This window comes from Vulpes lagopus, chromosome 5 (assembly GCF_018345385.1).
Source record: "Vulpes lagopus strain Blue_001 chromosome 5, ASM1834538v1, whole genome shotgun sequence".
Classification (NCBI taxonomy): Eukaryota; Metazoa; Chordata; class Mammalia; order Carnivora; family Canidae; genus Vulpes; species Vulpes lagopus.
The window spans coordinates 84,462,135-84,489,593 of NC_054828.1; the positions used below are offsets into that span (position 1 = coordinate 84,462,135).

General features: G+C 36.9%; 1 protein-coding gene across 4 annotated transcripts in view; it reads left to right on the forward strand.

Annotated features, from left to right (window-relative positions):
- The window catches only part of ALMS1 (ALMS1 centrosome and basal body associated protein), a 223,728-nt gene that overhangs the window by 30,103 nt on the left and 166,166 nt on the right, over positions 1-27,459 (forward strand). The window contains exons 2-7 of one of the 4 annotated variants that reach the window (XM_041754600.1): positions 4,639-4,764; positions 15,928-16,123; positions 20,562-20,679; positions 21,873-23,641; positions 23,897-24,015; positions 24,121-24,270. In XM_041754600.1, the coding sequence (XP_041610534.1) occupies positions 4,639-4,764; positions 15,928-16,123; positions 20,562-20,679; positions 21,873-23,641; positions 23,897-24,015; positions 24,121-24,270 (2,478 nt within the window). The remainder of the gene's footprint in view (positions 1-4,638; positions 4,765-15,927; positions 16,124-20,561; positions 20,680-21,872; positions 23,642-23,896; positions 24,016-24,120; positions 24,271-27,459) is intronic. The other 3 variants (XM_041754601.1, XM_041754602.1, XM_041754603.1) reach the window with 3 other exon arrangements.

The window sequence follows — 27,459 nt, forward strand, 5'->3', positions numbered from 1 at the left end:
TTTGGTTGCCTTGTATTTCCTTTTCTTGCTAAATGTTCTAGTTTGAATCTCTAGCATTATTTTGTTCCTGATCTTAGAGGAAACACTTCCAATCTTTCACTATTGAATATGCTGTTTACTGTGGCTTTTGCATATATGGTTCTTATTATGTTGAGGTAGTTTTCTTCTTTTCCTAGTTTGTTGAATGTTTTTACTATGAAAGGGTGATGACCATTGTCAAATGCTTTTTCTGTATCACTTGAGATAATCATCTTGGTTTATCCTTAATTCTGTTACTAGGAGGTATTACACTGATTTTTTATATGTCGAACCATCCTTGTGTTCTAGGTTTAAAATCTGCTTGATTATGGCATATAATTTTTTAATGTGCTGTGCATTCTGTGTGCTAATATTAATTTTGTTGAAGATTTTTGCTTCTGTGTTCATTGAAGATATTGGTGTTAGTTTTCTGGTTTCCAGTGTCTTTGTCGTTGTCTCATATCATGGCAATGCTAGCCTCAGAATGAGTCAAGAAGTGTTCCTCTTCAGTTTTTTGGAAATGTTTTAGGAAGTTTGGTGTTCATTCTTTTTAAAATGTTTGATGAAGAACAAATGGCAGTGAAGCCGTCTGGTCTTTGGCTTTTCCCTGTTGGGAGGTTTGTGATTACTGATTTAATCTCCTTGTTTCAGGTTTGTTCAGATTTTCTCTTCTTACATGATTCAGTATGTGTTTCCAGGAATTTATGTATTTCTTTTTTGTTTGTCCAGTTTATTTGTGTACAGTTTTTTTTGTACTGTTCTCTTATAATCCTTATTTCTGGGCCATTGTTTATAATTTTTCCTTTTTTGTGTCTAGTTTTATTATTTTGAGTCTTTTTTTTTCTTAGTCCAGCTAAGAGTTTGCTAATTTTTTTGATCTTTAAAAAAACCTTAACTTTTAGTTTCATTAATTATTTTTTTCCTCTGTTCAGTATTTTATGTGTGCTTCAGTGTTTATTATTTCTTTCCTTCTGCTTGTTTTAGGTTTAGTTTGTTGTTCCTCTAGTTCCTTGAGGTGTAAGTTAGGTTGTTGATTTGAGATCATCCTTTTGTTTAAATGTATGCCTTACAGCTGTAAATTTACAGTTGTAAATTTCCTTTAGCATTGCTTTGTTGCATCCTATAAGTTCTGGCATTTTGTGTCTTCATATTTATTTATGTCAAAGTTTTTTTTAATTTTCCCTTGTAACTTCTTGTTTGACCTATTGGTTTTTAAAAGAGTGTAGTGTTTAATTTATATATATTTGTGGAAATTTCCAGTTTTTTTTCTGTGCTGTTGATTTCTAGTTTCATTCCATTGTGGTTGAGAAAGACACTGTGTATTTCAGTCTTTTTGAGCTTGTTAAGACTCATTTTGTAGCTAACATGTTCTATTCTAAAGAATGGTCCATATATACTTGAAAAAAATGTATATTATGCTGTTTTTAGGTGGAGTGTTAATGTACATAGATATGTGTTAGGTCCAGTTGGTCTGTATTGTTGTTCAGTTCCTCTATTTCCTTATTGTTCTTCGGTATGGTGGTTTTATCCATTATTGAAAGTGAGGTATTGAAGTCTTTTAATATACTATGTTGCTCTGTGTTTCTCCTCCAAAGTCTTTAAAAATTTGCCTCATTGATTTGGGAGCTCTGAGGTTGGGTGCATAAATACTTGTAATTGTTAGGTCTTCTTGGTGATTTGACCCTTTTAAGATTTTATCGTGTCCTTTGTCTCATAACAATTTTTGATTTAAAATCTGTTTTGTCTGAACTTGGTACAGCTATTCCTGTGCTCTTTTATTAGCATGGAATATCCTTTTCCATCCTTTTACTTTCAGCCTATGTGTGTCCGTAGATCTAAAGTGTTTCTCTCATGGACAGTACATATTTGGAAGACTACTAACTTTTAATATTACAAACTTAGGGAAAGACTCTTTCAAACTTTTACTTTATACCAAAGACATTTAATCTCATATGAAGAGTTCATGACACTTGCATAGTTTTGAAGCATTCATCTTAAAACTTCTTCAAGAGGGGTGCCTCCATGCTCAGTCATTTAAGGGCTTGGCTCAGATCAAGCCCTTCACTGGGCTCCCTGCACAGCGGGGAGCCTGCTTCTCCTTCTGCCTTCTATTCCCCCTTTGTGTGTTTGTTCTCTCCCTCTCCCTCTTTCCGAAACTCTGTGTCAAATAAATAAAATCTTAAAGAATCCTTCAAATATTGGGTTATATTCAGAGGCAATAGTGGCAAAGTTGATCAAATTTATGAGGATGTAATAGAAATTAGTTTTCTCAATGATGTCTAAACAGATGGGTGATAAAAATAGGAAGTTCTGGGGCGCCTGGTGACTCAGTGGTTGAGCGTCTGTCTTTGGCTCAAGTCATGATCCTGGGGTTCTGGGATCGAATTCTGCATTGGGCTTCTTGTGGGGAGCCTGCTTCTCCCTTTGCCTATATCTCTGCCTCTCTCTCTGTCCCTCATGAATAAATAAATAAAACCTTAAAAAAAAGGAAGTCCTGGGGAATGGATTTTTTTAATAAGAACTTTTAACATTTAGTTTTAATTTTAGGTTTTCTTTAAACTGATAAAAGTGAGAGGAGAGTTCATTTTCTCACACGTTGGGTTAGTTCTCAATGTGCTAGTTTCTCAACGTATCATTAGTTTCCTACAAATATCCTAATGAATTGAACTCTCTTTTTATAAGCTGTTCTGAATCAGCTCTTTAAGGCAAGACCCCATGCTCCACAACCTGCATTATTTCGCTGCAGTGAATAGCCATTTTGAACATTCATGTTGGCATTCTTCTTTCCTGGAGGGCACAAAGATTAACTGTGCCAGAACATTGGCTGTATTGTTACAGATTTAGGAATTTCAAATGGCCAGAACGCATTTGCAAAAACAGTTTTATTTTTTATTCTTTGTCCCTTAAAAATCGCCACTGAAGCAAGATGGGTGTGCACCATGGTACTCTACCTATAGAGAAATCCTTTTGGAAGAGTTGATATCTTAGAAATCTCTATAGTTATTGAGTAGATTTTAAATAAGCTGGTCTTAACAAAAACACATTGTTGTAAGCATTCTGTAAAAAATTTTTTTTGTATTGTTAGTGTAGTATCTGTTTTAATTCTGGAAAAAATCTGATGACCTTGAGTTTCCTTCAGAGGCTCATTCACATTTGTGGTTATTAATATTATGTTAGCATTCATCTTCCTTGACATTCATAACTGCCTATTTTACTTTATAACTTCTTCCCTTTTTATGGACATTGTGTATTTATTTCTTTGAGGATCTGAGGTACTCATTTTAAAGTTTTTAAAAAATATAGTTTGTAATCATTTGTAGCAGGAGTGTTTTTTTGTTTTGTCTTATGGTGCACCCTTCTCTATCTGGTGTTTTTGTGGTTGTCTTTACCTTGCCCCTTGTGGCTGCTTTTTAAAAAAGAGTTCTTATATTGAAACTGTTTTTTTTTTGTCCAGGGATATTGGAGGAAATCTCAGGAACCAGTCCCTGAACCAGTGGGTTACTTGACATAGGTCATTTTTGTTTGATTGCCTTGGATCTTTTCTATTTGCAATGTTTCAGCCTTGAGCTGCAGTCATAGCTTTTATTGCCTCCTTTCACAGGTTAAGGGAGCCCTGCTCTGATTTCACAAAAAGCCTGATGTTTGTACCCACTGCCTCCACTGGGTTGATTTTAGTCCCTATTTTTAAGGCTAATTTTTTAGATGTCTCAAAAAATAAGATTTTAAAATAACTTGCTTGTTTCTGCTTGCTTCTTTTACTGGTAGGGGTATAGGAGGTTAAGGATCTGCCATGGTTTATTGGAAAATATGTTGAGTTCTAACCTTAAGACTCTAGAGTAACCTTAAGACTCTATTTTTTTATTTTTATTTTTTTTAAAGATTCATTGTTTCTTTTGGAGAGAACGGGAGTGGGCGCTTGCACACATGAGAGCAAGGAGGAGAGCAGGGACAATGAGAGGGAGAGAGAGAGAGAGAGAGAGAGAGAGAGAAAGAATCCTATATAGACTCCATGCAGAGCACAGAGCCTGACACTGGACTCGATCTCAAAACCCTGAGGTCATGACCTGAGCTGAAATGAAGAATCAGGTGCTTAACCTACTGAGCCACCCAGGCGCCCGTTTTTTTTTTTTTTTTTTTAAGTGAAGGTAGTAATTTGGATAGTGGTTGTGGAGTTGAAATGTTTTATATACATATATACGTATGTAGGAGAGTGCTTTATAAACAGAGAAATATAAGTTAAAGTTTAGATTTTACTTATTGTTTAGTAGCAGCGATTGTGTTACTATTGTATTTAAATCTGCTTTACAGGGCACCTCCGTGGCTCAGTGGTTGAGCATCTGCCTCTGGCTCAGGAAGGGTTAAACCAAAGTCCACACTCCCCTGACCCTCCCTCCCAGATCTAAGCCACTGGCTTCAACAAATCATCTTAAAAAGTCAAGCGAGGGTACCTGGGTGGCTCAGTGGTTGAGTGTCTGCCTTTGGCTCAGGTCATGGTCCCAGGGTCTCGGGATTGAGTCCCATATCAGTCTCCCTGCAGGGAGTCTGCTTCTCCTTCTGCCTATGTCTCAGCTTCTCACGAATAAATAAATCTTAAAAAAAAAATCTGCTTTTGATTTTCAGGTTGTCCCATTGACACATCATGTATGGCAAGAGTCATCATATCAAGGCAATAGTGGAACACAGATTTCTGATATTAATGTGGTCTTTGTGGAAAAAACAGCTTGGTGGGGGTCTAGGAATGATCAGGTATGTCTTGTGTAACTGGCAAACTATTTTTCTTTTCATAAATAGCATGAGAAATTCTGATTTAGCTGTGAAGAATGGTAAGAGGTGAATTTTCCATTTTTCTATTAGATCTTTGATAGTTTTAATTATATAGAATAGCATTTCAATTTCTTTTTTGTCTCAGGACTCCTTTACATTCTTCAAAACTATTTTAAGCATCTTTTGTTTGTATGAATTATTTCTATTGATATTTAGTTTACTAGAAATTAAAACATTTAAAGATATTTTTAAAATAACATATCCGGGACGCCTGGGTGGCTCAGTGGTTGCCGCGTTCCTTTAGCTCAGGGTGTGATCCTGGAGTTCTGAGATCGAGTCCCGAGTCAGGCTCCCTGCATGGAGCCTGCTTCTTCCTCTGCCTATGTCTCTGCCTCTTTCTTTCTTTCTCTCTCTTTCTCTTTCTCTCTGTTTCTCATGAATAAATGAATAAAATCTTTTTTTATAATTTATTTTTATTTTTTTAAATTTTATGATAGTCACACAGAGAGAGAGAGAGAGGCAGACGTGGAATTCGATCCCAGGTCTCCAGGATCGCGCCCTGGGCCAAAGGCAGGTGCCAAACCGCTGCGCCACCCAGAGATCCCAAATGAATAAAATCTTAAAAAAAAACCCCAACAAACATGTTATATAGTAGCATAAGTAATATATTTAAAAATGAAAAATATTTTCCAAGACAGAAAAGTTAGTTGAAAAGTGGCATTGTTCTACATTTTTTCATATCTCTTTAATGTTAGGTGTAATAAAAGACAACGTATTAGGGTTCTCCAGAAAAACAGAACCAGTAGGAGATTTATACATACATATACACACACACACATACAACACACACACAAAATAAGAAATTTGCTCTTGTGATAGCTGAGATTTCTAAGATCTGCAACCTGGAGACCCAGGAGAGCTGATGGTATAGTTGTAGTCTGAATCCAAAGGCCTGAAAACCAGGAGAACTGATGGTTTAAGTTCTACTCTGAATCCAAGCCTAAAGGCAGGAGTAGACCTGGGTGCTAGCTTTAAGACCATCAGGCAGAGAGAGTAAATTCTGTTTTGCTCAGCCTTTTGTTCCATTCATTTGGATGAGGCTTAATCCACAGTGGAAAGGGCAATCTCCTTTACTTAGTCTGTGGATCGAATGTTAATCAAATGTTAATCTAGACACACAGACACATGGAACAATATTTTCCCAAATATGTGGCCACCTGGTGGCTCAGCCAAGTTGACACATAAAATTAACCATCACAATTAGATTCTCATATCTGCTTCTGGATTTAGTCTTTTGGGATACATCACAATATGTGAAGAAAATCTGGACTTACATAGAAAAGGGAGCCCCATATAGATTTCCTGAAAGAGTGTCTGTGACTGCCAAGGATCTTTGGTCCACTCTTTGAGAACCATTGATCTAGAGTATACTCATAAATTTAGAAGAAATGGAAAAATTATGAGCAGATAGGAAAGAGGCTTATATGTTTGTTGGAGGAAAAATGTAGCCTCATTTATAATGGTTAAATATTTAAGGTTGATTATCTAAGATCTTGGGTATCAGTTTCTTCTGGTATCTTCAATTTCCCCTAAATTGCAGTGATTATTCATTTGATGCAAGATATGGGGAAAGGAAGTTTGCTGTCATGAAGGGAAAGGGATGAAAAGAAGCCTTGACTAGAAAATTCATAGCACTCTGGGACTCTTAAGTGAAAGGGGGATTGCAATGGGCTGAATTGTGTGGCATAAGATGTGTTGAAGTCCTATTTCCCAGTACTTTAGAATATGTCCTTATTTGAAAAAGGGTGATTGCAGATATAACTTAGGTGAGATCATACTGGAGTACAGTAGGCCCTTAATCCAATATGACTGCTGTCGTTAGAGGAAAATAGGATGCGTAGAGAGAGACACACACAGGAAGAAGTCAGCCCTATCAAGACAGAGGCAGCCAAGGAATGTCTGGGGCTACCAGAGGGTGGAAGAGGTAAGGAAAGGATTCTCTTTAGAGTCTTTCAATGGTACATGGCCCCGCCAACACTTTGATCTCAGACTTCTAGCCTCCAGGACTGTGAGAAAATAAATTTCTGTTGTTTGGAACCCCCTAGTTTGTGTAACTTTGTTATGGCAGTCCTAGGAAATGATTATAGGGATATATCCCTAAATAGTTTGGTAGTCTCTGAGGATATATTTATGGTAGAGCATGGTCCAAATGTAGTTGTCTTCCTTTTTGTCCCTATCTTGTGAAATATACGCCGTGAAAAAAAAATATGCCTTGGATAGATCCTGTAGCTCTTCTTTTGCTGCCTTCATGCCTGGGTTCCTCAGCATAGCTGGAACATTATGCCACTTTCTCATTTCCCCCTTTTTCTCCTTGTTTTTTTTTGGTTTTTAAAAATTATTTGTTTATTCATGAGAGACAGAGAGGCAGAGACATAGGCAGAGGGAGAAGCTGGCTCCCTGCAGGGAGCCTGATAGCAGAACTCGATCCCAAGACCCCAGGATCATGACATGAGCCAAAGGCAGATGCTCAACCACCGAGCCACCCAGGCGCCCCTTTCTTCTTGTTATTCTGTTCATTCATCTTTGTTGCTGTTTTCTGAGTTACCTCTCTTAATTCACTGAAAATATAGCTCTTGCTACACTGTTCTCAGTTTCTTTCACTTCAGCTTACATTACCCATGTAGTGCCTAAAACTCCCGGATCTTTGATCTAACCTACAGAGATCTTTTCCTCCACTTCTCCTCCTAAACTTTTTTTTTTTTTTTTTTTGGTTTTTTTTTTTCCTCCTAAACTTTTACCCCTACTAGGGGTACCCATCCTGTAGTCACATTCTAGACCATGTCACCTCCAGCAACTTGAGTACAAATGTCTCATCCCCAGCTGTTTGGTTTAATACTCTGCTCCCTGTTCATTAAATGAAATTTTTAAGAATGTTCTTCATTTCCTGCTGTTAACCTCATTGATGTATAATTTTATCACAGCAAACTTCGCTTTTCTAGGTATACAGTTTGATGAGCTTTGAGAGATATATGCAGTCATAACCAGTACCACATTTGAGATACACAAGGTTGCTGTCACTCCCCAAAAGTTCTCTTGTACCTCACTGTAATCAGTCGTCTCCCCCATCCTTAGTCCCTGGCAACTACTGATCTGATTTCTGTCCCTATAGTTTTATCTTTTCAAAATTAAAATATATATAAAAAAAAAACAAAATTAAAATATATAGGCTTTCGAATCTGGCTTCTTTTACTTAACACATGCTTTTGAGATTTATCCATATTATTATGTGACTCAGAAGTTTGTTCTTTTTAATTTTTTTATTGCTGAGTAATATTCCATACAGGTGCAAATTTTTGTAGACGAATGGTTTCATTCTCTTGGTAAATACTTAGGAATGAGATTACTGGCTGATACAGTAATTGTGTGTTTAATGTTGTAAGAAAGTAATAAACTGTTTTCCAAAGTGGCCATGCCATTTTGTCTTCCCCCACAATATATGAGAATTCTAGTTGATTTGCATCCTTGCTGGTTCTTAGTATTGTTAGTTTTTTTGTTTTAAAGGTTTTAGCCATTCTAGGTATATTATGGGGTCTCACTGTGGTTTTAATATGCATTTTCCTAATGACTAATGATATTGTACATCTTTTTTTTTTTTTTTTTAAGATTTTATTTATTTATTCATGAGAGATACAGAGAGAGAGAGAGAGAGAGAGAGAGAGAGAGAGAGAGGCAGAGACACAGGCAGAGGGAGAAGCAGGCTCCATGCAGGGAGCCCGACGTGGGACTCGATCCCGGGTCTCCAGAATCACACCCTGGGCTGAAGGCAGCACTAAACCACTGAGCCACCCGGGCTGCCCTGTACATCTTTTTGTGTGCTTATTTGCCACCCATGTTTCTTCTTTAATGTAGGGTCTTTTAAAATCTCTTCCCCATTTTTTTTTTTTAAATTTTATTTATTCATGAGAGACATAGAGAGGCAGAAGCATGGGCAGAGGGAGAAGCAGGCCCCATGTAGGGAGCCCAATGTGGGACTTGATCCTGGGACTCCAGGATCACGCCCTGGGCCGAAGGCAGGTGCTCAACCACTGAGCCACCCAGGTGTCCCTCTTCCTCATTTTTATTTTTTATTTTTTATTTTTATTTTTTTTTAAAGATTTTATTTATTTATTCATGAGAGACGGGGGAGGGGGCAGAGACACAGGCAGAGGGAGAAGCAGGCTCCATGCAGGGAGCCCGACGTGGGACTCAATCCTGGGTCTCCAGGGTCACAACCTGGGTCGAAGGCGGCGCCAAACTGCTGAGCCACCCGGGCTGCCCCTCTTCCCCATTTTTAAAGGCTGATTTGTTCCATTTATTGATTTTGGGAGTTCTTTATAAATTCTAGGTGCAAGTCCTTTACTTAAATGTGTGTTTTGCAAATATTTTTTTTCCCTACTCTATAGTTTTTCTTTGAATTCTTTGTCTTTTAAAGAGCAAAAGCTTTAATTTTGATGAAATTGGTGTATAGTTTTTGTTTTTCGATGTTTTGTATTGTGTTCTGAGAAATTTTGTCCTAATCCTATTTCACAAAGATTTTTTCTTAGAAAATCTGGAAGGTTTCTCAACCTTGGCAGTTTTGACATTTTGGGTCACTTAGTTCCTCATTGTATGGGGCTGTCTTGTATGTTGTAAGGTGTTTAGCAGCATCCTTGACCTTTTCCCACTAGATTCAGTAGCACTCTCTCATGTTGTAACTATGAAACATGTCTCTAAACATTGCTAAATGTCCCATAGTTGAGGGAAGAGAGGTTGTCAAAATTTAACCCAGTTTCGAACCAGTTTTTGAAGTTTTCTAGTTCTAGGTTTTACATTTCTATGATCTATTTTGAATTGGTTTTGTGTATGATATAAAGTAAGTGTCCATCTTGATTTCTTTACATTTGAATATTTGTCATTCCAACACCATTAGCTGAAGAATACTGTCTTTTTGTCTAGTGCTTCCTTGGCATCTTTATCAAAAACAGATTATATATGTGTTGGTCTATTTCTGGACTTTATTCTATTGATTTGTATGGCTTGTCATACCAATTCTGCACTCTTAATTTTTGTACTCTCTTAAAATCAGGTAGTGTGAGTTCTCCCACTTTGCTCCTTGTTTGAAAAATGGTTTTGTTTTTGCTAGATTCTTTTAATTTCTATATAAATTTTATTTTATTGTTTTTTAAAACATTTTATTTATTTATTCATGAGGGACACAGAGAGAGAGACACAGGCAGAGGGAGAAGCAGGCTCCATGCAGGGAGCCCAATGCGGAACTTGATCCTGGGACTCCAGGATCACGCCCTAGGCCGAAGGCAGGTGCTAAACTGCTGAGCCACCCAGGGATCCCCCAAATTTCTATATAAATTTTAGAATCAGCATGTCTATTAAAAAAGCCTGTTGGAATTTTGATTAAGATTGCCTTGAGTCTATACATCAGTTTGGAGAGAATTTACACCTTAATATTTGAGTTGTATAATCCACCAACACAACAGTTCTTGCAGTTTCATTTAAGTGTTTAGTTTTTTCATCAGTATTTTGTTGTCTTCGGTTTACCAAACTTAACATGTTGTGTTACCTTTTTTTAAAACATTGCTTTTAGGGACGCCTGGGTGGCTTGGTGGTTGGGCGCCTGCCTTTGGCTCAGGTCGTGATCACAGGTTCCGGGATAGAGTCCCACACCGGGCTCCCTGTGAGGAGCCTGCTTCTCCCTCTGTTTTTGTCTCTGCCTCTCTTTCTCAGTCTGTCTCTCTCATTAATAAATAAATAAATCTTTAAAAAATAAATAAACATTGCTTTTATTAAGGTATAATTAATCATACTGATGTTTTTAAAAATTTTAATTTCCTATTCACAAATATATAGAAATATAAATGACTTCTTATATTGACCTTGTAAGTCACATTTACTGATTTTAGTAATAGGTCTTTTGTAGATTTTTTTTTTTTTTTTTTGAGAGAGAGAGAGAGAAAGAGAGAATCCCAAGCAGGCTCCATGCCATCACAGAGCCTACAGGGCTCATTCTCACTACCCTGAGATCATGACCTGAGCTGAAATCAAGAGTTGTACACTTTACTGGCTGAGCGACCCAGATGCCCTAGGACTTTCTAAATAGACAGTTGTATCAACTATATGTTTTTTTTCCTTCTTAATATATGTATTTTATATCACTGGTTAGGATCTACTTACTATTTTACTTAATCTACTTTATGTTCTGACCAAAGCAAGTTTTGCCAACATTTGTATAGCTGAATACAATGAGAACTTTTCTGTCCTTATTTTAGGTGCAATATATAGCATTTGACACTGTTAACCATTGCATAACTTCTTAAAATCATTTCCTTTCATGGCTTCTATTTTTTTTTTTCTACCTTTTCCTTTCCTGCTTTATCTTCCCCTGTTCAACCTCAAAATTGAAGGTTGCAAGATATGGACCTGAATAATGGCCAGATGTGGTTTTCAGAAAAAAAAAATGGGGCATGGTATTTTAAAATTTTTGAAATGGACACACTTTAAAGTGTGTATGCGGTGCATATTTGGCCATAGGTCCCATCACTCTCTAATTCCAGGCGGTTTTACTCATTTCTGTTACTTCCCTGGCCCTGTACACATTTGAGCTTTTGATTTCTTGAAATCAAACACTTTCAAATCAACACTTTCTTGAAGTGTTGGGATGTTTTGGTTCTCATCTAGATTCAGGGGTTTAAATATATCTGTATACTTAAAAATCCCAAATTTATATCTCTAATCTTTATTTCTCCAACAGAATATATTTATATCAAAAACATTAGGGATTTGAAGGCCTTTTTTTTTTCTTTTTAAAGATTTTATTTATTGGGGATCCCTGGGTGGCGCAGCGGTTCGGCGCCTGCCTTTGGCCCAGGGCGTGATCCTGGAGACCCGGGATCGAATCCCACATCGGGCTCCCGGTGCATGGAGCCTGCTTCTCCCTCTGCCTGTGTCTCTGCCTCTCTCTCTCTCTCTGTGACTATCATAAATAAATAATAAAAAAAAAAATTAAAAAAAATAAAGATTTTATTTATTTATTCATGAGAGATGCAGAGAGAGAGAGAGAGGCAGAGACAGAGGCAGAGGGAGAAGCAAGCTCCATGCAGAAAGCCCGATGTGGGACTTGATCCTGGGACTCCAGGATCATGCCCTGAGCCAAAGGCAGATGCTCAACCGCTGAGCCACCCAGGCATTCCTTGAGGGCCTTTTTATATTGATTAAAAAGGTATAACAAGTAATCGTTGTGTACTAGAAACATAGCAACAAAATCTACAGAATCTTGTGACCAGCACCAGGTGTTGTTCGTGTGTTGAATCACTTAATTGTACACCTGAAACTAATATTACACTGTGTTAAGTAACTGGGACTTAAATAAAAACTTAAAAAAAAGGAAAAAACCAAAATAAGCAGGAAGAAAAGGAATTTTTTTAAAAAGAGCTTATTTATTTATTCATGAGAGACACACAGAGAGAGACAGAGAGAGGAGAGGCAGAGACACAGGAAGAGGGAAAATAGGTTCCCTGCAAGGAGCCTGACGCGGGACTGGATCCCAGACCCCAGGATCATGCCCTGAGCCGAAGACAGATGCTCAACCACTGAGCCACCCAGGTGTCTCTGAAAAGGAATGTTGAATTAAGGGCGTTTTAAAATTTTATTTTATGGTGGGAAATTATAAATATGTTTACTTTGGGAGAGGAATGATGAAAGCAGGAGAATCAAATAGGGAGGCAGTCATTGAAAAGAATGGAATGAGATAGGAAGGCCTCTGATAGGTAGAGACTATTTTTAAGTTACAAGATGAGTATAGGGTTGTAGATCTGTTGACAGGAAGATAAGAAAATTCCATTGCCTGCTATTCACTTAATTGAAGTAGATTAGGTCATCAGTTGGAAACGAGGAAGGAGAGTTCAGTAGTTCTGAGGAGAGAAAGTGTAGTCATTTTAGCAAGTCAATTCACCAGGAAAATATAATAGGATTTCTATGCAATGCTGAGTGTCCTTGAGGTTTAATGCCATCAATTTAAAGAAAACGACATTTGGGTTTGTGTTTTTTTACTCTGCAATGTGCAGCTGCTTGGATTTGGATAAGGAGAATGTTTAACTAGAGAACGGAGCTTTTACCAGGCAAATATGGTAGTGGGAGAAAAGGGGAGGAAAGTTAAAGATATTTGCAAGGCAGTGGTTATGAGTATGACAATGAACTCTCAGAGTGGTAAAGAGGGAAATACAGGTAAGAAAGGAATGATGACTAATGTAAATGTAATAGGATAATTGTCCTAGTGAGGTTAAGGAATTACTGAAGTTTAGCTAGAGTAGAGTGATCTGAGGAGGCCAGAGGATGGGCAGGCAGGAGAGCCAACAGACAGCTGTCTCTGTGGAGTGAGTAATAAACTATGGGACCAGGCTCAAACCATGCTTAAGGAGTCTGAGAGATGAGTTGGGGACTAGAGGTTTTGTTATAGTGAGAGTCACACAATGACTGCAATTGCCTTTGCTTTTTAAAAATTTTATTTATTTATTTATTTATTTTTAAAACTGACCCTTTCCCTTTATCTTTTATATTTTTATTTTATTATTTATTTATTTATTTTTAAAATTTTTTTAAAGATTTTATTTATTGGGGATCCCTGGGTGGCGCAGCGGTTCGGCGCCTGCCTTTGGCCCAGGGCGTGATCCTGGAGACCCGGGATCGAATCCCACATCGGGCTCCCGGTGCATGGAGCCTGCTTCTCCCTCTGTTTTTGTCTCTGCCTCTCTCTCTCTCTCTGTGACTATCATAAATAAATAATTAAAAAAAAAATTAAAAAAAATAAAGATTTTATTTATTTATTCATAGAGATGCAGAGAGAGAGAGAGAGAGGCAGAGACAGAGGCAGAGGGAGAAGCAAGCTCCATGCAGAAAGCCCGATGTGGGACTTGATCCTGGGACTCCAGGATCATGCCCTGAGCCAAAGGCAGATGCTCAACCGCTGAGCCACCCAGGCATTCCTTGAGGGCCTTTTTATATTGATTAAAAAGGTATAACAAGTAATCGTTGTGTACTAGAAACATAGCAACAAAATCTACAGAATCTTGTGACCAGCACCAGGTGTTGTTCGTGTGTTGAATCACTTAATTGTACACCTGAAACTAATATTACACTGTGTTAAGTAACTGGACTTAAATAAAAACTTAAAAAAAAGGAAAAAACCAAAATAAGCAGGAAGAAAAGGAATTTTTTTAAAAAGAGCTTATTTATTTATTCATGAGAGACACACAGAGAGAGACAGAGAGAGGCAGAGACACAGGAAGAGGGAAAATAGGTTCCCTGCAAGGAGCCTGACGCGGGACTGGATCCCAGACCCCAGGATCATGCCCTGAGCCGAAGACAGATGCTCAACCACTGAGCCACCCAGGTGTCTCTGAAAAGGAATGTTGAATTAAGGGCGTTTTAAAATTTTATTTTATGGTGGGAAATTATAAATATGTTTACTTTGGGAGAGGAATGATGAAAGCAGGAGAATCAAATAGGGAGGCAGTCATTGAAAAGAATGGAATGAGATAGGAAGGCCTCTGATAGGTAGAGACTATTTTTAAGTTACAAGATGAGTATAGGGTTGTAGATCTGTTGACAGGAAGATAAGAAAATTCCATTGCCTGCTATTCACTTAATTGAAGTAGATTAGGTCATCAGTTGGAAACGAGGAAGGAGAGTTCAGTAGTTCTGAGGAGAGAAAGTGTAGTCATTTTAGCAAGTCAATTCACCAGGAAAATATAATAGGATTTCTATGCAATGCTGAGTGTCCTTGAGGTTTAATGCCATCAATTTAAAGAAAACGACATTTGGGTTTGTGTTTTTTTACTCTGCAATGTGCAGCTGCTTGGATTTGGATAAGGAGAATGTTTAACTAGAGAACGGAGCTTTTACCAGGCAAATATGGTAGTGGGAGAAAAGGGGAGGAAAGTTAAAGATATTTGCAAGGCAGTGGTTATGAGTATGACAATGAACTCTCAGAGTGGTAAAGAGGGAAATACAGGTAAGAAAGGAATGATGACTAATGTAAATGTAATAGGATAATTGTCCTAGTGAGGTTAAGGAATTACTGAAGTTTAGCTAGAGTAGAGTGATCTGAGGAGGCCAGAGGATGGGCAGGCAGGAGAGCCAACAGACAGCTGTCTCTGTGGAGTGAGTAATAAACTATGGGACCAGGCTCAAACCATGCTTAAGGAGTCTGAGAGATGAGTTGGGGACTAGAGGTTTTGTTATAGTGAGAGTCACACAATGACTGCAATTGCCTTTGCTTTTTAAAATTTTATTTATTTATTATTATTTTTAAAACTGACCCTTTCCCTTTATCTTTTATATTTTTATTTTATTATTTATTTATTTATTTTTAAAATTTTTTTAAAGATTTAATTTATTCATGAGAGACACAGAGAGGCAGAGACACAGGTATTGCAATAAATTTATGTTTTATATTTTGGGCTTATGTGTCTATTAAATTTAATTTTCTAGTTTTTTTAGTTTTTTATTTTATTTTTATTGACTTATAACTTACTAATTTTAATTAGTATTTTAATAAAATGTTAAATTTGGAAGTAGGAAAAAATCGTTCCTTCCCATAGATACTTTGAGAAGCATTGCTCCGAATCTTGCCACTAATCTAAGAGTAAACACTTGAAAGAGACCATTGGATTATGTGATAATGTTACACAATGAGAAGAGCCACGAGTCCATTAGAAACCAGTATAGCTAATTAAGAATTCAGTAGAGTGGTCATGTGTAGAGCATTTTACAACTTTAGGTTTGGAAAATGTTTTTCAGTATTATAATTCTAAAGTTTCATCAAATAAAACCAAATGTAAACAAAAAAATGTATTGCTACAGTGAAGAGAACTATTCAAGAATAACAGAAACACTAGTGATATAACACATTAAAAGATGGATAATGATGGGAAGAGGTCTAAAATGTGATTAATATTGTGAAAAACATACAGAAAGAGCAGTTTTACTTTCTCTAAACACTCATATAGGAAACTATATGCTACATGAGTGGGTGGATAGTTAAATCTAAATACTAATGTATACGGTAACTCAGTTAATGACTTAGCATATTTTCCTTCAAAATTATTGTTTTAGAGAACAGAATCTTGGCATTATCCTCCGCAAGAAATGGACTCTTCCCACACTTTGGATACAACCCAGACCAGGTTTAATATGAGAGAGGAAGGGACCGAAGTGACAGACTTCCCCTCTGTGGAGGAAGGTATACTGACCCAACCAGAAAATCAAGTAAAGAAATCCAAGAGAGATCTCTTATGTTCGCCACTGCTAGGTAATACCTCTTTATTTTTAACCAGTAGTAATAACTCGTATTTGTAAAATACTTTTGGGGGACTTCAGGTCCTGCATTCTATCTTTTTTTTTTTTAAGATTATTTATTTATTTGAGAGAGAGGTATGTGTATGCATGTGTGTGAATGCTTGTGGGTGAGCAAGAATACGGAGAAGTAGAGGGAGAGGGAGAGAGAATCTGAAGCAGAGAATATGGAGCCGGATAGGAGGCTCAGTCTCTCTACTGTGACACTTAACTGACTGAACAACCCCGGTGCCCCTAAATCCTTTCTTGAGTTGAGGAGCTCTGTAGAACCATTGTCAAAGGTCTTAGCTTATTTCTGATTTTCCACACTGGCTAACTGGTCTAGTTATGTTAAATGTTCACTTGCCCCTCATTATGTCCTATTCCTCACAGAAGATAGAAAGATGATAACTTCCTCTCTAGTGGGCATACCTCCTCAGCCCTGAATTTGTGGATTTTTTCCTTGGGGTAGACTATGTATTATCCTTTGACAACTTCTCTTAGCAGTGGAGACTCCATGATCCTAAAAAAAAAAACCCAAATGTTTATGCTTACTTTATTAGATTCTTAGAATTAGATAAGGCATATGTTATTCTCAGTTTTCAGACCCCAAAAGTAAGATAAAGAGGTTAAATGACTTGTTTGAGGTAGATCTTACTGGTTTCCTCTGTTCAGTATTGAACTGATTTATTAGCTCTTTACAAAAGCTAAACTTTAAGTGCCTTTCAGATTATCAAAGTAGGAGATAGAATTGTACTATTACAACTTTGGATCATGAGGATGTGGAAGAATGCTTAACCAGTGTGGTAATTTCAATTTTTTCATGCCTAAATGATAATTAATACTATTTTGTTCTTTGTTTTATTCAGTTTTGTTTTTTTTTTTAATTGAAAGAAAATGAAACAACCATATATATTAGAATTAACCTTTGACAGGGGAATGAGATTTAACCATGATGTTAGCTTGTCAGAGTTTTGTAGAGGAGTATCAATAGGTGTTAATTCACAAGATTTTTTCAAACATAAGCCAAGGCTATCCAAATCAAAATACTGATGCCGATGTATTTTATGATGTGGATCATCAAAGTCCATTTTAGTTTCACATTTTAAGAAAGATGTAGACAGTGGGGCACCTGGATGGCTCAGGCCATTGAGCTTCTGACTTTTGATTTTTGGCTCCAGTTGGGGTCTCCTCAGATGTAGGATACTCAGCGGGGACACTGCTTGGGATTTTCTGCTTTGCCCTCTGCCCCTCTCCATGCTCGCATGCTCTCTCTTTAAAATAAATGAATGAAAAAAAAAATAAATGAATGAATAAAACAAACAAAAAAAAAACTAAAAAAAAAAAAAAAAGTTGCCAGCACAGGAGTTCCTTTGTGAGAGGAAATGAGTAGACAGTAGATGAAAGAGAAGACTTTGCTATGATGAGTTGTTTAAGGGGCTGTCAAGCTAAAGAGGAAGGAGCTTAACTTTCATTCATTCATTCATTCATTCATTCATTCATTTGTTTAACAAATATCTTAAGTGCCTATGGTATGTTTGTTGCTAGGGATATTTAGATGATGAAAGCTACTTCCACTTTTGGGAAACAGCCTAGTAAACAGAAAAATAACTGTACCTTGGGATGAGTATTATAATGGTCTAGAGCAAGGATCTGATTTTTGTACTGACCATGACCCAAGAATAGTTTTTGCATTTTTAAAGGATTGTAAAAACAAAGAAGTATATGTGATGGAGACTATATGTGATCAACAAAGTGTAAAATATTTATTAATTGACCTTTTATTAAAAATGTTTGCTAATTCTTAGTCTAAAGGTTAAAATGAGAATACATAGCTTATAGGGAGGCTGTTTTCAATTTGATATAAGAACGAGCTTTCTAGGGCAGCCCTGGTGGCCCAGTGGTTTAGCGCTGCTTTCAGCCCAGGGTGTGATCCTGGAGACCTGGGATCGAGTCCCACTTGGGGCTCCTTGCATGGAGCCTGCTTCTCCCTCTGCCTGTGTCTCTGCCTTTCTCTCTCTCTCTCTGTGTCTCTCATGAATAAATAATCTTAAAAAAAAAAAGCTTTCTAATAGAATCATTTAGTAGGGATCCCTGGGTGGCGCAGCGGTTTGGCGCCTGCCTTTGGCCCAGGGCGCGATCCTGGGGACCCGGGATCGAGTCCCACGTCGGGCTCCCGGTGCATGGAGCCTGCTTCTCCCTCTGCCTGTGTCTCTGCCTCTCTCTCTCCCTCTCTCTGTGACTATCATAAATGAATAAAAAAAAAAATTAAATAAATAAAAAGTACAATTCTCTATCATTGTTGGATCTGGTGTTATAAAAAAAAAAAAGAATCATTTAGTAGTGGAAAGACTATATTACAAAATAGTGAGCTTTACAACACTGCAAAATGTCAAGCAAAACTCTCTAATAGAATTTCAACGTTGGGTAGGAGATTGTGTGATGTGGCTTCTAAAATGTTTTCTAGGTAAAGTTTTATAACTCCAGCTTCCCATTTACTGTAGATAAACATTTTTAATTATTAGAGGAGATCCCTGATCTGATAGCTAGAGCACATTTCATGATTGTTGTTTTGTTATGCATTTGTTGTTTTGTTATCCCTCAATGACTGTAGGGATAAATTGGTCTCTTTGCTAGGCACTGTGGATACAGCTGTGAATAAAGTGGATGTGGAGTTGACAATCTAAGCATACAGACTAAAAATTAAAACAAGAGTATGACAGTTACGATAGGGAAGGTGTGCAGTGCAGTATTACAGACATTCTGAAATCCAGAAAGTATATTGTAGGAACGGTATTAGATTCATAGTGAAAGAACAGTTTAGTTTTAGTAAAACATCACCTATTCAATTGAATTAATATTAGATAGAATGCTGTTGGTTTTATAGTTTATTTCTATTAAGATTTTTTGTTTTATAGTTATATAAATGGTATAAATATTGAGTTTATACCTAGTTTGTCCACATTTAGGCACATATAATAAGAATTATTTAAGTTAATGTGTAGGAATCCACAAGAATTATTTTTCCTTTAAATCAGCATTCTCAAACTCTTTGGTCACAGTACTCCTTTACATACTTTAAATGTACTAAGGACTTCAAAGAGCTTTTGTTTATGTGGGTTAATACTATTTCCCATATTAGAAATTTACAAAATATTTATTAACTCATTAAAAAATAACAACTACATGGTATGTTAATATAAGTTACATACATATAATATGTATATTTTAAAGATTTATTTATTCATGAGAGATACAGAGAGAGGGGCAGAGACACAGATAACAACTCCATGGTATGTTAACATAAGTTACATATATATGATATGTATATTGTAAAGATTTATTTATTCATGAGAGATACAGAGAGAGAGGCAGAGACACAGGCAGAGGGAGAAGCAGGCTCCCTGAAGGGAGCCTGATGTGTGGGACTTGATCCCAGGTTCCAAGATCATGCCCTGAGCTGAAGGCCGGTGCTCAACCACTGAGCCACCAAGATTTAATTTGGCATCCCAAATTAAATATTTTAAAAAGAAAAATAGCTATTTTCCAAAACAAAAATATTTAGAAGAGTAGCATTATTTTACTTAAAAAAAAAATCTCTATAATGTTTGACCTAATAGAATACAGGTAGATTCTGATACCTGCTTCTGCATTCAATATTTTGCTATTTCATAGATGATGTAGCTTCTGGAAAATTCTACGTAAACCTTGTGAGAGAATGAGAATGAATAAGGCAAATGGCATCTTAATGTTATTATTTTTTTAAGATTTTATTTATTTATTCATGAGAGACATAGAGAGGGAGAGGGGGGTTGGGCAGAGACACAGGCAGAGGGAGAAGAAGGCTGTATGCAGGGAGCCCAACGTGGAACTCGATCCCGGGACCTCAGGATCACGCCCTGGGCCGAAGGCAGGCGCTAAACCACTGAGCCACCCAGGAGGGATCCCCTTAATGTTGTTTTGAATATAATCTTGACTCTAGGCACTTCCTAAGCATGTTTTAGGGATGCCCAGGAACCTGTGGACTACATTTCGGACATTATAGTTAAGAGCATTTGCTAAGAAATTAGAGTATTTAGGTTCATTTCTCACTCTGACGTTTAAGCTATTTGAATGTGGGCAAATTAATATTTCTTAAATTTTATAATCATGTTTCCTCCCTCATCTATAAGATGGTATAATAATACCTATCCTTCAGGGTTATCATTGAAATATTGTATGTTAAGTGCCTGAAATTTTTCAGGCTGTGAATAAATAAATGGTAGTTGCTGCTGCTGCTGCTGTTATGTTATCATTCTGATGCTTCTAGAAACTTTCAGATGGCAGCGTTATTTAGGTTCTATAAAGTATTACATAAGTAAGCTAAGCAGTTAACTTTCAGCATTCCCAACATTTTTATACTTGAAACTTTGCAGTCATACAAGACAACTTTGCTTCTCCTGATTTGCCTTTGCTGACATGCTTGACACAAGATCAAGAGTTTGAGTCTGATTCCTTATTTCAACCCAGTGAACTAGAATTTGTACCTCTGAGGTAGGACAATTTATTTTTATATTTGCATGTAACCTTTACTCTTTTCTTATTCTAAGTTGTTTCTAATATTAATGGCTTCAGGCTAAGGTGAGGGTTTGGAGTCTCAGCACACACTCAGACGGTAACAAGGCCCTAAGTTAAGACATGATGCATATTAATATGGCATAGTAACGTATATGTAAAAATGAGCTAGGTAACTAGTTAATTTAAAAATAATTTTTAATGTATTTTAGTATTTCAGGCATAGTTTATTTTTAAATTTTTATTATTGAAGAATAGTTGACATATAATGTTATGTTAGTTTCAGGTGCACAGCATAGTGATTTGACAATTCTATTAATTGTGCAGTGCTCACCATGACAAGTATGGTATGATATGCTTGAATCTAATGTGATAATGTATGTCAACCACACTCAAATAAAAACATTTAAAAAAAGCAATAGAGGTTTACAGAATAAAAACCTTTGCCTTTCTGCTATGTATTACCTTAAAATTACCTTTATGAAAAAATGTTCTGTATATAATAGACAACCAATAGATTACTGTTGTGTTTTAGGAGTAGATCATTTTTTTTTTAAGATTTTATTTATTTATTCACAAGAGACACAGAGAGAGAGCAAGAGAGGCAGAGACACAGGCAGAGGGAGAAGCAGGCTCCATGCAGGGAGCCTGATGTGGGACTCGATCCCGGGACTCCAGGATCATGCCCCAGGCCAAAGGCAGGTGCTAAACCCACTGAGCCACTCAGGGATCCCCTGAGTAGTAGATCATTTGTTAAGGGGTTTTCAAGAGCACAATAAATGACTAGTGAAAGAATTAGTGAAAGTTAAGTAAGTATTAAATTATGGTAGGTGGTAAACATTTTAAATAGTAAAGTCTGAATTTTTATTTAATCTTATTTTGGGAGCAGTATGAAAATATTCCTATTTTTTGGTAATAATATTTTAGGAGAAGGCTGAGAAAATATCAGGGTCATAGGATGGGAGTCTTCTGTTCATCTTCTGTTCAGAAAAAATTTGCCTTGTTCAGTCACTAACCACTTTAAGGGAATTTGAAATTAGAACTTTGCTTTTTCAGCATACTTCTCAAATAATGTTGATTTCAGTGACATATCAGTTTTGTATTTTTCATGTTAGTATTTAAAAAAATGTCTTAAACATTTTATTTATTTATTTTTAACTGTATATTTTCAGGGGAATTCCTGGTAAGTCTGAAGATACTGAATGGTTTTCTCGGCCGTCGGAAGTTAGTGAGGCTTTATTCCAGGCAGCCTCAGAAGTAGCTTCAGACTTAGGTAACAGTTGTATTACTGTATCTCAGCACTCACTTATAGCTAGTACAGCTGTTGAGTCTCAGCACTCTTTTTTACCTCTTGAACAAGGGACTAAAGAAGAGACCATTTCGTCTGATACAGTCGATGAACTGAAAACCCCCAAAGACTTTGATAGTTATGATGCTCTTTGTTCCTATATGACATGGAAGACACAAGAAGTTCAGGAGCCAGAAACCAGTTTAACTGATAAAGGTCAAGCTTCTGTTTCAACCTCATCTTATACAAGTGATGAATACATGACTCCTGAAGGAAGTGACAGTTTTGATGCTTCTTGTTCGTATGTGCAGTATTGGAAACAGAAAGCTTTACAGCAGTCAGAAAAATATTTAACCAGTAAGGATCATCATTCTTATTCAGATTCTTTCGACACAGTTGATAAAAATACAATTCCTAAGGGGAGTGACAATTTTAGTGCTCCTTTTGCATATATGCCGTGGAGCAAACAACAAGCTTCCCACCATCCAGAAACATGTGTGATCAGTAAGGGCCATGTTTCCTTTCCGCATGAAGTTGCTCCTCATTTTAATAACAAAATGTCACATTCTTTCTTGCATTGTCTCTTGGAAAGAAGAGGAGAGGGCATTCCCTTGACAGCTCACGGTCATTATTTTGAGAGTGTTTATGTAAGGGCTCCAGCTGAGAATGAGGTGAAAGAAGTGATGAATTCTTTGGAAGGGTATGAAAGAAATGAAGAAGGTCTGGGGAAAGAATTATCGCAAGGTTTTGAACTAAAGGAGAATAGAAGTGCTTTAGTATTTTCAGAGGTGCATCCCAGATCTTCAGAAATACAGTATTGTGAGAATATTGTAGTTCCTGGTAATTCTGTAAAAGTTTCAGAAATACATATACACTCTAGTGGACATGGTACCTCTCAGATGGAGGTTTCTGGTGTTCCTCTTCAGACTATTAAATCCACCTTGGATCAGGTATCAGAACGACTGTATTTTCAAGAGGAAGGAAACCAAAGGGCCACTTGTGTTTTTGGTGGAAAAAGTGTTGATGCTTCTGAAAATGTAGCCTTTGAGGTAGTTATTGCCTCTATTGAGCCTTCCAAGAAAGAGAATACAGTAAATGAAATCCAAACTGACATCAGTAAGTTTTTAGTAAATGACAGCCAAGAAAGGGAACCAAAAAATCCACATCTTTCCCTATTAAATTATAACAATGAAAACTCTTTCTTTGATGAGCTTAGTCATCCATGTTATCAATCTCCTCCTGGGGTGTTTGAATTAGAGGCTTCAAAACCATTGTTGCATAAAAAAGTTAATGGTGATAGCTCCCTGTGTTGGCATCTTAATTTAAAATCACTCCCCAGTGCTCCTCAGGAAATGTTCATTAAGCCACTTTCTCTTATTCCAGAGTTTAAGTCATCTGCTTCTTTAAGTGAAAAATCTCACAGCCAGGCTGTTAGTCTTGGCAAAGCACAGTCAGCTTTATTTCAGTGTGATCTAGACAATGAACCATTTCTTCCCATTGGGAAGATAAAGTCTGTTCCTGCTCTTGACCTTGCAGAGAAGGTAGGATCTTCAAACATTTTTTATCCAATGAAAGTATCGACTTCAGATTCTTTGGTTTTACAAGATTTAAGAAGATTTGAAGAAGTTGCCGATTCCTCAAACTATATTTTGGGTAAGAATGTAAACTCTAGTAACATGTTGGAAGGTCCATCTGCAGTTGTGGGAAGCAGCTTTTCAGCAAACTTGGTGACATATGATGCAAAGTCACAAGGTACTTTACCAGTGACCAGTAATGCATCTTTAATTACAGTCAGTCAAGGGACTTTGCTGAAAGCTGATGCAGGCCAAGGTAAAATTCCTTGGCCTATGGGAGACAAGTCCAGTTTTACCACACATACAATTATGCAAAATGACTCCTATTTTATAGAGGGCCTGCAGGGGAAGCCTGAATCTGGCACCTATACTCTGGATGATGATACTGAATGCTGTAACCTAGATGAGAATGCTGTTGTATGCAGTACAAGAGTTGATGATCTACAAAGAGAGGTGAGACACAATGAAATGATAGTTAGGGAATGTGGTCTTTTCCAGTACTATTTCAGGAAAATGTGTTATTAACTTGTTTTTATTTTACTTTCTACTATTGCCCAGATATGTGAACAAGATGACTTGACTAGTGAATGCATTGAGCTAGCAAGTTTAAAAAATGTGCTTGATGATCTAGAGGTTTGTGACAGCTCCCTGGACTGGGAATCTGACTTACAACTGCCATCTAAGGAAGAGAGTGATTTTGAAGAGCCCGTAAGTTTTTCTGTTTGACATTTCTTGTGGGGTAGGGAAAGAATATTTTAGTTGAAAAATGGGGACGAAAGTAAAGGGCCTATTTCTATCCTCTAATACCAACATGCAACTTACAACTTAGTTTCAACTGATATCCAAGAATATACTCCATTAATTTGTTAGGGGTTTGCATAAGAGAAATATTTGTGTCTCAGAGACCATAAAAGTTAGTGAGTTCTGTGGTGTCTTGGAAAAGGCCATCCTTTGGAGCTCCCAGGCCTTTTTTTATCTGGAGACATGCTAACTCTTCCTGGTTGTGCCAGCAAGAACCTTTGGACAGTGTTAAGATTAGGCTCACTGGTAGACATAGTCAATTGTACATTTTTTTTTTACTCTGTCTTCAATTTATAAGCATTGGAATAGACCCTGGAATATTTAAATATTTTTTTTAGAAGCTCCTGAAAGATTTGACTTTTTTTTTAAATGTATATTTTTAAAGATTTTATTTATTTATTCATAGAAACAGAGAGAGAGGCAGAGACACAGGCAGAGGGAGAAGCAGGCACCATACAGAGAGCCTGATGTGGGACTCGATCCCAGGTCTCCAGGATCACACCCTGGGCTGCAGGCGGTGCTAAACCGCTGTGCCACCGGGGCTGCCCGACTTTTTTTTTTTTTTGAAGATTTTATTTATTTATTCATGAGACAGAGAAAGAGAGAGGCAGAGGGAGGAGAAACAGGCTCCATGCCAGGAGCCCGATGTGGGACTCGATCCGATGTGGGACTTGATCCAGGGACTCTGGGGTCACGCCCTGAACCAAAGGCAGACGCTCAACCACTGAGCCACCCAGGTGTCCTGAAAGAGTTGACTTTGAAGGAATTTTGAAAATTTCAGAACCAATGTTTGCCCAGGAAGGATACTGAGAGTCTTAATATCCACACTAGTTAGTGTCCTCAAAGATAACTAACTTCCTCTCTCCCAAATGAGTGACGTATCTATGTATATACACATTCCTTCCATTTATATCATTATTGTGTGTGTGTACTAGAAAACTGAGGTGTTATAAAAATTCTGTGTTTGCCTTTCTTTTATACAAGACTTCATTTGTTTGGATCCTTGGATATCTCGGCTTTAATGTTCCTTTGGTTCCATTGCTCATCCTCTTTTGTCTGATATGGTCAGCTTCTTTATAATATATCCTGATATCTTTATATTATATTAGTCATTTTATACAGCTATACAATAGATGTTGTATACTTAATGTTACTTTCCTTTTCCTGTTTCCCCATGTGTAAGTTTACTTTGTCATTGGAAAGCTGCTAGTTTGGGTTGCAGTCATTTTTAAACATTTAGGTTCAGGCAGTTGATTAGAGAAAATGAACAAAGATATTGAGATAAACTTTTCCTTTTATTTATAAAAGGAAATAAATTATTTATAATTATTTAATCATTTATAATTAAAATTATTTATAATTATTGAACATATTAAAAATTGAAATACAGAGAACTGTGAGGTTAGTTTTATTTTCTTTAATGTTCTAAAGTTGGCATTGTTTAATTCTAATTTTCGTTCTCTTAACAATGGGGATGAAAATGATAGCTAACACTGTGTGCTCAAATACTATGCTAAGAGATTTATTTATATACATCAATTCATTTAGTCCTTTGGTCAATCCTATGAGATAGGATTATTGGGGGTTATTATCATCCTGATTTTACAATTGATATTTAGAGGGTTAAGGAACTTGCTTATTATTATTATTGAGGAAGTAGGGGAGCTAGTACTTGAAACTAACCTTATCTATGTATTTAACCATACTATACAATAAACTGCCTTCCTGTTTAACTATTCTTCAGTGAAAGCAAAGCCAGGATTTTGCATTATTTTGGCAAGAGTGAAAATTTTGAAGGGGATTGGTCAAAGTGAATTTCAATAAGAATGAGAAACAAATATGATCAATTTTAAACTTAGAGTTTCTCATTTTTTTTGATAGATCACTTATGTAACTTACAACAGCTTTTTATACACATATATTTAAAGAAATGTAGATACATATTCAGTTAATAGTGATGTGCTAAGATTAACTCTGACCAGTATTCCAGGTTTTATTTGCCCCTAGCTATAGCCCTAAGTATATTTTTTCAGTGTAGGGAGGATGTTCCATGTATTATCTTTCACTCTTACCTCCATTCTGTGGTCTGCAAGTTGTAATGCCAGTATTAGGGAAACAAGGAGCCAGCTATGGTAGTAATCTTCCTACACGGCTCAGCTTGCTCTTGGAGGGCTTGTTTGTTCCTTGGTTTCTTTCTTATTCTCATCTGTGTCTCAGAAGACTCATTTATACTTGTTTGCCTTACTTTGGTACCTAATCATCATTTCTCTAAATGATTATTTTGGCAGCTACTTATATATGATGTAGCTTGGGGTTATGAAAAGAGTGTAGAGATTTGGAGTCAAAACCTTGTTCAATTATTTTTTAGCCTCATGCATTTGGCAGGTGACTTTGGAGGATTATTATACTCATCTGCATAAAGAAATAAGAATAGTAACAATCAGCCTCATGCATTGTTATATTGAGTGGGGTAGGGTATATAGTACTGCCTGGCTATTAGTTCTCTTCACTTTACTGAAACTAGACTCCTAGGCCCTCACCAGGAGTTTTCTCCTATTATTATTACTCCTGTGTTTCTCTTTCCTTGTTCCTGGTAGCAGCATATTACATTCTTTTAGCTTTTGTGTTAAAATACTGTTTTAGTACTCCTTATTTTGGCCATGTAACTAAATATTATTTAAGATTTACTTTTTCGGGATCCCTGGGTGGCGCAGCGGTTTGGCGCTTGTCTTTGGCCCAGGGCGCGATCCTGGAGACCCGGGATCGAATCCCACGTCGGGCTCCCGGTGCATGGAGCCTGCTTCTCCCTCTGCCTGTGTCTCTGCCTCTCTCTCTCTCTCTCTGTGTGACTATCATAAATAAATAAAAAATTAAAAAAAAAAAAAAAAAAGAAAACAAAATCTTTAAAAAAAAAAAAAAAAAAAAAAGATTTACTTTTTCGATTTCTTTTTGTTTTGTCGGTTCTACCTCTTCCACCAAGTACCTAATTTCCTTTCAAGTTTTTTTTTTTTTAAGGTTTTATTTACTTATTAATGAAAGACACATAGAGGCAGACACATAGGCAGGGGGAGAAGCAGGCTCCATACTGGGAGCCCG